This window comes from Rhinoraja longicauda, chromosome 5 (assembly GCF_053455715.1).
Source record: "Rhinoraja longicauda isolate Sanriku21f chromosome 5, sRhiLon1.1, whole genome shotgun sequence".
Taxonomy (NCBI): Eukaryota; Metazoa; Chordata; class Chondrichthyes; order Rajiformes; family Arhynchobatidae; genus Rhinoraja; species Rhinoraja longicauda.
Window position 1 is genome coordinate 9,618,502 of NC_135957.1, and position 14,288 is coordinate 9,632,789.

Genomic DNA, 14,288 nt, shown 5'->3' on the forward strand with positions numbered 1-14,288 from the left:
GAAAGCATCCAAAGAAATGGCCTCCACTGCCTTCTGAGGCAGAGAATTCCACACCTTCACCACTCTCTGACTGAAAAAGTTCAGTCCTGGCAAACCGTGTAACCAGGGCCGTAGAGGAGGGGTGGGGTCAACAAATTGTAAGTGTAAGGGTGGAGTTAAAGGGAAAGAGAGTGCAGGAGAGGTTACAGAAGTCTACATAAGAAAGTTTAAGAAGGGATACGAGAGTAAGGTCAGGTAAAATCAAGACCGATGTGAGAGGAGGGATGGTGAACATCAAATTAAAGTTGTTATATTTGAATGCAAGTAGTATAAGGAACAAAGTGGATTTAATTAATTAAATTATTTATTTATTATTTATTTTTTGGTTTTTTTTTTCCTTTTCTTTAAAAAAAAAAATATATATATAAGTTCTCTTTTAACCTTTTATCTATAATTACATAGAGACTGGGAGGTCTATACACTATATGTATTTTGAAACTGGATTTATATTAAGGCTACATTTGTTGTTAATGTAATCCTGATCCCTATGTATCAATATCAGTTATGCTTATTTTTTTTGAAATTTGATAAAAAGATTTGAAAAGAAAAGAAAAAAAAAAGAAATTGGGAGGTACGATGATGTGGTCATTACAGCGACGTGGCTGCAAGGGGAATTGGAGCTGGGACCTGAATATTCAAGGTTGCACATCCTATCGGCAGACAGGTGGGCAGAGCGGGTGGGGTAGCTCTGCTGGTAAGGAACGAAATTCGGTCCCCCTTAGCAAGGGGTGGTATAGGATCAGAAGATGTAGAGTCATTGTGGGTAGAGCTGAGAAACTGCAAGGGTAAAAAGGCCCTAATGGGAGTGGTTTACAGGCCACAAGGCAGAGGCCAGGAAGCAGGGTGCTAGCTACATCAGCAGATAAGATTGACATGTAAGAAAGGCAATGTTACGGTGGTCACGGGAGATTTCTATGTGCAGGTGGACTCCAATTAAAGTTCTTTCTTCCTCAGTTCAAGAAAAGAGGGAGAGGTGTGTTTGCATCGTACAAAAATCCAGTGTTAATGTGCACACCGTGGACGGGAAGGACTACATTGCCCCATTACCTTTCCAGGTAGTTAATAGTATTCATAAGCATTTAGACTTTAGAGATACAGCATGGAAACATGCCCATTGGCCCACTGGGGCCGTGCCTGTGCCGACCAGTGATCATCCCGTACACTGGCACTATCCTACACACTTTTACCGAAGCCAATTAATCTAGAAACCTGCACGTCTTTGGAGTGTGGGATGAAACCGGAGCACCAGGGAGAACGTACAAACTCCGTACAGACAGCACCGTAGTCAGGATCGAACCTGGGTCTCTGGTGCTTTGAAGCAGCAGCTCTCCCATGCTGCCCTTCATTTCTTGACCAATGTTCTGTCCAAAACCAGTTTTGCTCAGTTTTGCCCTTTATCCTGTATCCACACACTGGACATCTTGATTGTAATCATGTATCATATCATATCATATCATCATCATATATATACAGCCGGAAACAGGCCTTTTCGGCCCACCAAGTCCGTGCCGCCCAGTGATCCCCGTACATTAACACTATCCTACACCCACTAGGGACAATTTTTTACATTTACCCAGCCAATTAACCTACATACCTGTACGTCTTTGGAGACGTACATATATATATATGTATTTGGAGACGTATATATATAGTCTTTCCGCTGACTGGACAGACGCAACAAAACAGCTTTCTAGGGTACCTCGGTAAAGGTGACAATAAAGTCAACTAAACCAAACTGGTAATGACATTTGTGCAAATCTGTCCACTGCATTAAATAGAATAATTCTGCGCTGTCTATAAATAATGAGTTTGTGTTTGAACTCTTCGAGATAAGTGTTTGAATATTCACTGTTTATTCCCCTTGAGTTTTTCTCTCGCTCTGCAAATGTATTAGTGATGTAATAACTTGCCATCTCTCGCTAGGTTGCGGACATTTGGGCAACGGAATTTGGGCTGATGTTCGAGCGAAGCAATCCTGTTCAAGAGATGCCTTTAAGTCCTCTGAGGTAAGCATGCGATTAATACCAAAACACAAGCACACACCCGACCCAGATTGATTCGACAACTTCCTCATGCAAGTTTTCCACTGACTTTGCCTTGTTTTCCCAAGCTGGGTTTGGATGAAGATGGACCATTTGGTCTTACTCTTCATTTCTTCACCTACCTGTATTTTTATATTTTAAAAATAATAATTTTAGATTTAGAGATACAGCGCGGAAACAGGCCCTTCGGCCCACCGGGTCCGCGCCGCCCAACGATCCCCGCACATTAACACTATCCTACACACATTAGGGACAATTTTTACATTTGTCCAGCCAATTAACCCACATACCTGTATGTCTTTGGAGTGTGGGAGGAAACCGAAGATCTCGGAGAAAACCCACGCAGGTCACAGGGAGAACGTACAAACTCTGTACAGACGGCGCCCGTAGTCAGGATCGAACCTGAGTCTCCGGCGCTGCATTCGCTGTGAGGCAGCAACTCTACCGCTGCGCCACCTTGCCGCCCTATTTGGAAGGAATAGTTTAGTTTAAAGGTACAACTTGGAAACAGACCCTTTGGCCCACGAAGTCTACGCTGACCAACAATTACCCTGTACATCAGCACGATCCTGCACGCTAGGGACAATTAACATACAAACCCGCACGTCTTTGGAATGTGGGAGGAAATCGGACACCCAGAGAAAACCCATGCCATCACAGGGAGAACATACAAACTCCGTACAGACGGCACCGGTAGTCAGGATGGAACCCGGGTCTCTGGTGCTGTGAGGCAGCACCTCCGCCGTTGCGCCACCGTACCGCCCACCATATACTCCCCTCATAACTGTATGAAATGTTTGGGTCACCTCTCGATTCCATGGAAATAAACTTAGCCTATACCAATCTTGCCGTACAAGTACAGCTCTCCGATGCCGGTCACTGCAGCTTCCTCTGTTGCAATGAGCAAGTGTCCCGTATGCTGGGGCGAACGCAGTTGCAGTGTTGATTTTGATGACTGTTGTCGTTGTGTGGTTGCAGGGAGCCGTTGCCCACGATGTTCAGCATGCTGCACCCGCTGGATGAAATTGCACCCGTCGTTTGTAAACCAGGAGGTAAGGACCGTTATTTTGTAGAAACAAACAACTGCGGATGCCGGTTAACACACATCCCAATTTGCAAAGTGTGCAGCAATACTGATGCTCCTCACGATGCTATACACATTCAGTAGAAAACGTACTTTGAATGTTTAATTTTGGGTCTTTTCCCGGGCTTTTCCTGGCTCACGGACCTGCCCGCTGCTCAGACCGGCAGTGTCCTATGCGGTGGGATATTCCATCATGATGCTGGGCAACGGCAGCCTGCCACGGCTGTGATGTTTGGTCTGTTAGGTGCATTAAATGCATTTTCGTCTTACGATATTTGAGATTTACGATGGGTTTAATCGGAACTTAACCCCATCGTAAGTCGAGGAGCACCAGTAGTCGCATTCAAGAGGCGATGAATGATGGCGCCATTTTCCAAGTCCAGTCCGCGCTCCGGTTCTTATGAGAGTGCCCGATCTACGCAAGCCCCAGGCTGCTGTGGGCCTGCAGCCGTCACCCGACTAGCGTAACGACGTCCCGCTCCTCGCCCATCCTCCTTTGATCCACGGGGGCACTTCCCACTGCCGACCTCCCACCTCCCACTCCGACCTGCCGACCTCCAGGGCAGAGTAGGCAGGTTTACTTTCCTACCGGCTTTGCTCCTCGCTGGACATGTCTGTTGTCATCGCCGGCTCCACCCTCCCAGTCTCAGGTCTTCAAGGGACGGGCAAACATTTAAAGGACATTGGGACAGGTACATGGATAAAAAATCTTCCGTGAGACCTGGGCCAAAATGCGGGCTGGTGGGACTAGCTTGGATGAGGCACCTTGGTCGGCTTGGACAAGTTAGGCTGAAGGCACTGTTTCCATGCTGTACGACTCAGTGAAGATAAGTGATTCCCAACAGCGATGACCTTGGTGGGTGAAGCCTCAGCCACTGGTGGTGGGACAGTTCAATTCCAAAAAGCTTAGCAGGTCCAGAATTTAAGGAGGTGCAAAAATCGTGATGGTGATGGGGGATGGAAGAGATTACCGATTATAGAGAGGGTGATTCTCTGGAGGTACCGATAAGAATCTTAAGACTGAAGTATTACTCAAGTTCAGCGCAGCTGCGATGGGTGAACAGGCCTTGACATGAGTTTTGGGAGTTACAGTGAAGGCGTGACCATAAGGTCCAAAGTTCATGGTCTAGTGTGACTTCCCGATTCCTAGCAGTCCGGTTCAGTGTCAGGCATTTACCATGATGAGGGATGGAATTGGCTACTGTTGGGTAGTACTTACTAGGAGGACTGCATATTAGGCAAAACAGTCCGATCAAACAACTTGCAGTGGTATAGAGACACAAGGAGCCGCTGATGCTGGAATCTTGCGTAGAACATCCAGTGCTGGAGGAACTCTTCTTGTCGGGCAGCATCTCTGGTGGAAAGACACAAAATGCTGGAGTAACTCAGCAGGCAGCATCTCTGGAGAACATGGACAGGTGGCATTTTTGGTCAGGACCCTTCTTCAGACTGATGTGTTGGCTGCAGAAGGAGTGAGGTTTGGCAGGCTAGGACTGTTCCTTAGAGCGCAGTTTGCTGAGGGATGATCTTATCGAGGTCTACAAAATCATAAGGGGAATTGATTCCACTACCATGGGTAAAAGACTCTGTGCATTCACCCTATTTATTCCCTTTATGATTTTAATAGGAGCACTTCTGGCATCCACTCGCAACACACTAGCGGCAATTTACAGAGGCCATTGAACTTACAAATCACTCACAGTCATAGTCATCCAGCACGGAAACAGGCATCGTTCTCTGCAGTGAGCTGGATATCCTGATTCAGATTTGTAGGTTAATTGGCTTGGTATAATTGTGTGGGATAGTGTGAATGTGCGAGGATCACTGGTGGGTGTGGACTCTTTGGGCCAAAGGGCCTGTTTCTAAACTAAAAAATTAAGCCTCAATTTAATCATAGTTTAATACATTCAAGAGTAAATATATGACAGTTTAAAATGCTTGGCAAAGTCACAAAGGAATGAAGGTAACAAAGACTGGAAATTTTAGAGATGGCAAGAGAAATAAATTTGTAATATTTCAAAAAAGCAAATTGCAATTAATGGGTGAATTACAAAATTACAAAAAGAAAATAGCATTTTAGATTAGTAATAATTATGCAGGCACATATTGAAGCTGGAATTCTAGAAGACTGCGGCACAGTGGCGCAGCGGTAGAGTTGTTGCCTGACAGCGCCAGAGACCCAGTTTCGATCCTGACTATAGGTGCCGCCTGTTCGGAGTTTGTACGTTCTCCCTGTGACCAAAGAGTTGCAAGCTTGTAGAGCTTGATACTTAGATAAGTAATCTCTGCCTGCACTTGATCCATACCCTGCTATTCCCTTCATATCCATGTGCCTATCTAAAAGCCTCACAAACAACACTATCGTATCTGCCTCCGGTGAATCTGTTTACTGGATACTTTCTGCAAATTGCAGGGGTGTCAGAGGAGAAGGCAGGTGAATGGGGTTAAGAGGGAGAAGATGGATCAGCCATGATTGAATAGTGGAGTAGACACGATGGGCCGAATGACCTAATTTTGCTCCTATCACTTATGACTTTATCAATTCAATATTTTGATAATATTTCAAAGGACAACACAGAGCAGTTGTCTATTGAATTAGTGGTGACGGAATTAAAATACTATTTTTTCCCTTTCAGGGTGTGCAGCCAGCGTGACGAGGGTGCAATATGTTGCTGACTACACCATGAAAATAGTTTTCTCCTGCACAGCACCTTCAATCATCTTGACCTACGACACAGTACAGTGTTTGCACACAGTCTGGGCACTACGCAAAATCAAAACAGAGGTAACTTCTGCAGAGTCATTTTTAAAAATTCTTCTCCATATGATCTGGTTCAAACACAGGCACGGTGACGCAGTGGTAAAGTTGCTGCCTCACAGCGCCGGAGACCTGGGTTCGATCCCGACTATGAGTGCTTGTCTGTACGAGTTTGTACCTTCTCCCCGTGAGCTGCGTTGATTTTGCCCAGGAGCTCCAGTTTCCTTCCACACTTCAAAGACGTACAGGGTTGTAGGTTGATTGGCTTGGTAACATTGTAAATTGTACCTAGTGTTTGTAGGATAGTGTTAGTTTGCGGGGATTGCTGCTCGGCGCAACTCAGTGGACCGAAAGGCCTGGATTTCTAAACTAAACAAAATTAATCTATATTAAAATTGGATACTTTTAGTTTGCTTTGGAGATCCAATGCGGCAACTGACTCTTCGCCCCACCGAGGCCGCGCTGACCACAAGTTCATGAGTGATAGGAGCAGAATTAGGCCATTCAGCCCATCAAGTCTACTCCCCCATTCAACCATGGCTGATCCATCTTCCCCTCTTAACCCCATTCTACTGCCTTCTCCCCATAACCCCCGACAAACATACTAATCAAGAATCTGCCGTAAAAATATCCATTGACTTGGTCTCCACAGCGTTCTGTTACAATACATTCCACAGATTCACCACCCTCTGACGACAGAAATTCCTCCTCATCTCTTTCCTAAAGGAATGGCCTTTAATTCTGAGGCTATACCATCCTAGTCTCTCCCACCAGTGGAAACATCCTCTCACATCCACTCTATCCAGGCCTTTCACTATTCAACCAGCGATCATCTTGTACGCTAGCACTATCCTGCACTCTCGGGACAATTTGCAATTTTTATCGAAACCACTTAACCTACAAACTTGTACGTCTTTGAAGTGTGGGAAGAGACTGGAGCATCCAGAAAAAACCCACTCGGCTACATGGCGAACATGCAAACTCCGCACAGACAGCACCCATAGGATGGAACCCGGGTCTCTGGCCCTGTCGGGCAGCAATTCTACTGCTGCGACACTGTGCCGCCTCTGGATAGAATAGAAATTCCTTGAGTCAAGAGTGTTTAATTGTCATATGTACTGATAATGGAAAAATTAAATTCTTACTTGCTGCAGTTTATCAGGCCCATAATCTCAATAGCACACAGATCATCTATAATAATCCAAAATACAATAATTAACCCTAATACTAGGTAACAATGACAGTGCAAAAACTAATGTCTGCAGTTCAACCAAAGATAGTCCATGGAATTCATAGAAAACATAGAAAATAGGTGCAGGGGGAGGCCATTCAGCCCTTCGAGCCAGCACCGCCATCCATTGTGATCATGGCTGATCGTCCACAATCAATAACCCGTGCCTGCCTTCTCCCCATATCCCTTGATTCCACTAGCCCCTAGAGCTCTATCTAACTCCCTCTTAAATCCATCCAGTGATTTGGCCTCCACTGTCCTCTGTGGCAGAGAATTCCACAAATTCACAACTCTCTGGGTGAAAACGTTCCTTCTCACCTCAGTTTTAAATGACTTCCCCTTTATTCTAAGACTGTGGGCCCTGGTTCTTGACTCGCCCAGCATTGGGAGCATTTTCCTGCCTCTAGCTTGTCCAGTCCTTCATAGTAGCTAAGGGTAATGTTGCTGGAAGAAGCTGTTCTTGAACCTGTGGTCACGGTTTTCAGGCTCCTGTACCCACTTCCCGATGTTAGGAGTGAACTGAGAGCGTAGCCAGGATGGTGGGTCTCTGATGACACTGGGCAGCGCCTCCTATAGATCCCTTCAATGATGGGTAGGTAAATGCCCGTGATGGATCGGACAGTGCCCATCACTCTCGCCCTCGTTCCTCAAACTATGCCGTGATGCAACCAGTCAGTATGTTCCTGACCATACACCTGCTGTAGAGGTTCACGAGAGTATTCGTCGACATGCTGAATCTTCTAAGGATCTTAATCTATCCAAGGGGCAGGATAGAAGGGGACGATGTTAAATAAAAAGCAGGATTACCAGGGTGATCAAAGAAGTTTTCCAGATTCAGGAGCAGCTTCTTTCCCACAACCATCAGGCTATTAAACACTACAAGCTCCAAATAAGCCCTATATATATTGGACCTGTTTACAACGATGTAGCAAGTTGCAATAGATTGGCCACAGACCTGGCATGATACCGACTCACAGTGCCTCTCAATGCCCCGGCAGTAATTCTTGTATTTTTTTCCACCAGGAGCAAAACACAGTTCTGAGACATCCCAGCACATCGGGGACTCCTCAGCAGATAGCTACCAGCAGTTCGTTGACTGCTCACCTCAGAAGCGTCTCCAAGGGCGAGTCGCCCATCGCCTCGCCGTTTCAAAACTTCTCCTCCTTCCCCAGCCAGAATAGATCCACGGCCTCGCCAGGCACCCACTCTCGCTCACACTCGCCTTCCATCTCAAACATGGCCGCCCTGAGGTGAGCGGTTTTCAGTGAGTGGCTTCAGTGAGTGTTTGGAGAAAATGATGAGGGAGATAGCAATTCCTGCACCGGCCTGGTGGGGTGATGTGCTGTTTATTTCTTAAAACAATGCAAGTTGTTTTGGTTCAGACATGAAAACAAATGGCCTCCCATGCGTGGATCTTCACAGTACAGTATAACGACTGTCTGTGTGAAGTTGGCACATTCTCCCTCTGACCGCGTGGGTTTTCTCTGGGAATTCTCCAGGTGCTCTGGTTTCCTCCCATATTCCAAAGACATGCAGGTGAGTAGGTTAATTGGCTTCTGTAAATTGTTCCCAGTGCGGAGGATAGAACTAGTGTTCGGGTAATCACTTGTTGGCGCGGACTCGGTGGGTTAAAGGGCCTGAATCCACGATGTATCTGTAACCTAAACTAAACTAAATTAATAGCTGCCAGCTGTCCCATCCTTGATTCAGGATACTATCCCTTTCACACAAGGGTTATGAAATATTTGATCTCAGTCCCAAGCACTAAACGTGCAGTTTAGTTTAGTTTAGAGATACAGCGTGGAAACAGGCTGCCGAGTCGACGCCGACCAATGACCACCCGTACCCTATCCTACACACTAGGGGCGATTTACCACCCGTACCCTGTCCTACACACTAGGGGCGATTTACCACCCGTACCCTGTCCTACACACTAGGGGCGATTTACCACCTGTACCTTGTCCTACACACTAGGGGCGATTTACCACCTCACACTATGGGCGATACTATCCTACACTATCCTCACACTATCCTACACACTATGGGCGATTTACAGAAGTCAATTAACCTACCAATCCGCACATCTTTGGGATGTGGGAGGAAACCAGAGCACCTGGAGAAAACCCACGTGATCACAGGGAGAACGTGTAAACAGACCGCACCGGATGTCAGGATCGAACCCGGGTCTTTGGTGCTGTGAGGCAGTAACACAACCACTGTGCCACCAAGTCTACATATCGACGGTGAAGTGGACCCTGCTTTTGAAAATTCAGCCCTTTTGAAGTCAGCAGAACTGATTTTTTTTCCAGAAGTGCACTGTACATCCACGATCATATGGTACTTGCAAGATAGATCATCAAGGACAATACTCCTTCCCTTGGCCATTCCCGTTCCATTTGGCTTCCCCTCTTCTTCCCCCATCTCATTTTATTTTTTTCACACAAGTGGACACACGTCTTGTCACCCCAAATCTCCATGTGTTTCAGAATAAAAAAAGCTCTTCGTGAGCTTTTCTTTGTCAATGATTGCGCAGCGGTAGAGTTGCTGCTTTACAGCGAATGCAGCGCCGGAGACTCAGGTTCGATCCTGACTACGGGTGCTGCACTGTAAGGAGTTTGTACGTTCTCCCCGTGACCTGCGTGGGTTTTCTCCGAGATCTTCGGTTTCCTCCCACACTCCAAAGACGTACAGGTATGTAGGTTAATTGGCTGGGTAAATGTAAAAATTGTCCCTAGTGGGTGTAGGATAGTGTTAATGTGCGGGGATCGCTGGGCGGCACGGACTTGGTGGGCCGAAAAGGCCTGTTTCCGGCTGTATATATATGATATGATTGGTTCATTCTTGCCTTCGTGAGAGGCAGCCTACATCCCTGTACCAACAACACCTTCCACAAAGCACCATACGGATAAACACAATTCACTCTCACCAGTCTGTTCAAAATCTTGCCACTTGTAATGTAACTCTGCAAACAGAATCCTGCTTCCTCCATTTGCTGTGTGCGAAGGGAAGAGGAGGGGAGGGAAGGTGGGGGAAATGGACCTATGTCTCTTCCTCTAGCTTTACATTACACTCCTCCCCTTATCTGATACCCCTTTGTATCCTCTCCACCTCCGGCCTATGTCACTTACTGCGGCGTGGTGCCACAGGAAAGAAAGACGGGAAGGGGTGGTGTTACTGCAAATTGGAGAATTGAACGTTTGTACCGTTGGGTTGTAGGCTACCCAAGTGGAACATGAGGAGCTGCTCCTCCAGTTTGCTCGTTGCCTCACTCTGGCAATGGAGGAGGCCCAGGACAGAAAAGTCAGAATGGGAAGGGGAGTTAAACTGGTTAGCAACCGGGAAAACAGGAGAGATTTAAGAAGATACAAAAGAATCAGGACCAATAGACAATAGGTGCAGGAGGAGGCCATTCGGCCCTTCTAGCCAGCACCGCCATTCAATGTGATCATGGCTGATCATTGTCAATCAGTACCCCGTTCCTGCCTTCTCCCCATACCCCCTGACTCCGCTATCCTTAGGAGCTCTAACCAGCTCTCTCTTGAATGCATTCAGAGAACTGGCCTCCACTGCCTTCTGAGGCAGAGAATTCCACAGATTCACAACTCTCTGACTAAAAACGTTTTTCCTCATCTCAGTTCTAAATGGCCTACCCCTTATTCTTAAACTGTGGCCCCATTGTTCTGGACTCCCCCAACATTGGGAACATGTTTCCTGCCCCTAACCTGTCCAACCCCTTAATAATCTTATACGTTTCGATAAGAGTGGTTATTCAGTAGAATGATGAAGAGAAGGAGGGGGTGCTAAAGAGGCAGACCACTCTAGAGGGCCTTACTAACCAATCAGATGCCATAGATTATGGTAAAGTTTAATTTAGTTTAGTTTGAGTTCAGAGATACCACACGGAGACAGAGTCCGTACCGACCAGCGATCCCCGAACACCAAGGGTTCCCAACCTGGGGTAAATTTACCCCCGGGGGTAAATTTGAACAAAATAATAATGTTTAAAAACTACTTTATAATTTCCCCTTTGTCGGTTGCTTTATTATGGTAGAAGTGTAAAAACAAATTACTGAACAAAACAGGGTGGGGGTAAATTTACTTTAGAAAAGTTTCCAGTGGTAAAAGGGACGAAAAAGGTTTGGAACCCCTGCTGTACACTTTGCTACACAAGAGGGACAATTTACAATCTTTACCAAAGCCAATTAATCTACAAAACTGCACGTCTTTGGAGTGTGGGAAGAAACCGGAGCACCCAGGGAAAACCCACGCGGTCACAGGGAGAACGTACAAATTCAGTACAGACATCATTTGTAGTCAGGATCGAACGAGGGTCTCCGGCGCTGTGAGGCAGCAACTACGCCACTGTGCCGTCTTTCTATACTATAATGGGCTACAATGTAAAGTTGAGCAGTTTCGCTGGCAACAAGGGAGATCCAGCAGGGCTTGGCAGACCGATATATGTTGGAGTTTTGTGTCTTCTGTCGGCCATCGCCTGCCCTCTGTAAACGTTGTCACGTTTTTCTTTGCCTTCCAGCCGCTCTCACTCCCCTTCGCTGGGAGCTTCAGCTTTCTCTGGCATTCAGCGATTCAACCTATCGACTTATACTCCTTCTCCAAAGTGTGGCCGCAACTCCCACTCCCTGAACAGCACCCTCAGTGACTCCCTGCTCGTGTTTGAGACGGAGCCGGTCATCCCAGAGTTGTGTCTTGAGCACCTGTGGACGGAAAACATGCCCAACATGAGGTCAGTCAAGAAAGTTTCTTTACCACTTCAGAGATACAGCGCGGAAACAGGCCCTTCGGCCCACCGAGTCCGCGCCGACTAGCGAAACCAGTACTATCCGACACACTCGGGACAATTTGCAATTTTACCAAAGCCAATAAACCTACAAACCTGCACGTCTTTGGAGTGTGTGAGGAAACCACCCGGAGAAAACCTGCCTCAACTACCTCCTCTGGCAGCTCGTTCCATACACCCACTGCCCTCTGGGTAACAAAAGCTTCCCTACTCCAAACGTAAGGCTGGCTGGCCTATAATTTCCTGGTTTGTCCCTTTTGCCCCTCCTGAACAAAGGAACAACATTGGCTATTCTCGGTTGTTCAGGGACCTTGTCCGTGGGAGGATTAAGGATCTTCGTCAAGAGCCCAGCCATCTCCTCCCCCTTGTTTTCCTCAGTTGCCTGGAACAGACTACATTAGGCACTGGGGTCTTATCCACCCTAATGTTTTTTAAACACTTAATCCGCCTTAATATCGACATGCTCTAGAATATCAACATATCCCTCCCTGATTTTATTATCATCCATATCTTCTTGTGAATACCAAGGCAAAGTACTCATGTGGGATCTTGCTCACTTCCTCTGGTTCTTCATCTGAAGCCAGAGGAAATGGGCAAGGTCCTTCATGACCTCTTTTCCGTGAGTGGCTTGACCCTTTCCCGAGCTACCCTCTTAGTTTTAATATAAGTAGAAGATGTCTTGGTATTCATAGTCATAGAGTCTTACAGCGTGGAAACAGGGCCTTCAGCCCAACCTGCCCACACAGACCAACATGTCCCATCTACACGAGTCCCACCTGCCTGCGTTTGGCCCATATGCCTGTAAAACATATCCTACCCATGTACCAGTCTAAATGTTTCTTAAACGTTGCGAAAGTACCTGCCTCAACTACCTCCTCCGACAGCACGTTCCATAAACCCATCATCCTTTTGTAAAAAAGTTATCCCTCGGGTTCCTGTTAAATCTTTCCCCCCTCACCTTAAATCTATGTCCTCTGTTTCTCGATTCCCCTTCTATAGGGCCAAAGACTCTGCATCCACAATCCATTTTGTTTAGTTTAGTTTAGAGATACAGTGTGGAAGCAGGCCCTTCGCCCCACTGAGTCCATGCCGTCCAGCAATCCCAGCACTACACACAAGGACAATTTTTACTGAAGCCAATTAACCTACACACCTGCAGGTCTTTAGAGTGTGTGAGGAAACCTGGGGAAAACCCACGTGGTCATGGGGAGAACGTACAAACTCCGTATAGACAGCACATATATTCAGGATTTTATGTTATTAATTTAGTTTAGTTTACAACACAGAAACAGGCACTTCGACACACCGAGTCTGTGCCGTCCAGCGATCCCCATACACTAACACTATCCTACACATACCAGGAACAATTTACAATTATACCAAGTCAATTAAACGACAAACCTGTACATCTTTGGAGTGTGGGAGCAAACCGGAGCACACAGAGAAAATCTGCGCAGGTCATGGGGAGAACGTACAAACTCTGTACAGACAGCACCCGTATTCAGGATCAAACCCGGGTCTCTGGCGCTGTAAGGCAGCACCGAGCGCGATCGTGCCGCCTCATTTACAGGATCCATAAGTGTTGATTTCTGCCTTCACAGGGAGAAGAACTCTCAGGCCACTAAAGTATTTCTCACCAGTGATCTCTGCGGTCAGAGGTTCCTGTGTTATCTGGTGGAGTCTCGTCATCAGCTGAGGTGAGTGTGTTTCCTGATGAGCTGGTCAAAAAATGCAATGAAACTTCTGTCCGATTTTAAAATAATTTAGACAATAGACAATAGGTGCAGGAGGAGGCCATTCAGCCCTTCAAGCCAGCACCGCCATTCAATGTGATCATGGCTGATCATTCTCAATCAGCACCCCGTTCCTGTCTTCTCCCCATACCCCCTGACTCCGCTATCCTTAAGAGCTCTATCTAGCTCTCTCTTGAAAGCATTCAGAGGATTGGCCTCCACTGCCTTCTGAGGCAGAGAATTCCACAGATTTACAACTCTCTGACTGAAAAAGGTTTTCCTCATCTCTGTTCTAAATGGCCTACCCCTTATTCTTAAACTGTGGCCCCTGGTTCTGGACTCCCCCAACATTGGGAACATGTTTCCTGCCTCTAACGTGTCCAATCCCTTAATAATCTTATATGTTTCAATAAGATCCCCTCTCATCCTTCTAAATTCCAATGTATACAAGCCTAGTCGTTCCAGTCTTTCAACATATGACAGTCCCGCCATTCCGGGAATTAACCTAGTGAACCTACACTGCACGCCCTCAATCGCAAGAGTATCCTTCCTCAAATTTGGAGACCAAAACTGCACACAGTACTCCAGATGCGGTCTCACTAG

General features: G+C 46.6%; 1 protein-coding gene across 3 annotated transcripts in view; it reads left to right on the top strand.

Annotated features, from left to right (window-relative positions):
• The window catches only part of anapc1 (anaphase promoting complex subunit 1), a 132,238-nt gene that overhangs the window by 39,037 nt on the left and 78,913 nt on the right, over positions 1-14,288 (top strand). For all 3 annotated transcript variants that reach the window (XM_078398895.1, XM_078398894.1, XM_078398896.1), the window contains 7 exons: positions 994-1,094; positions 1,963-2,045; positions 3,060-3,133; positions 5,802-5,950; positions 8,178-8,404; positions 11,689-11,898; positions 13,554-13,649. In XM_078398895.1, coding sequence (XP_078255021.1) covers positions 994-1,094; positions 1,963-2,045; positions 3,060-3,133; positions 5,802-5,950; positions 8,178-8,404; positions 11,689-11,898; positions 13,554-13,649 — 940 coding nt within the window. The remainder of the gene's footprint in view (positions 1-993; positions 1,095-1,962; positions 2,046-3,059; positions 3,134-5,801; positions 5,951-8,177; positions 8,405-11,688; positions 11,899-13,553; positions 13,650-14,288) is intronic.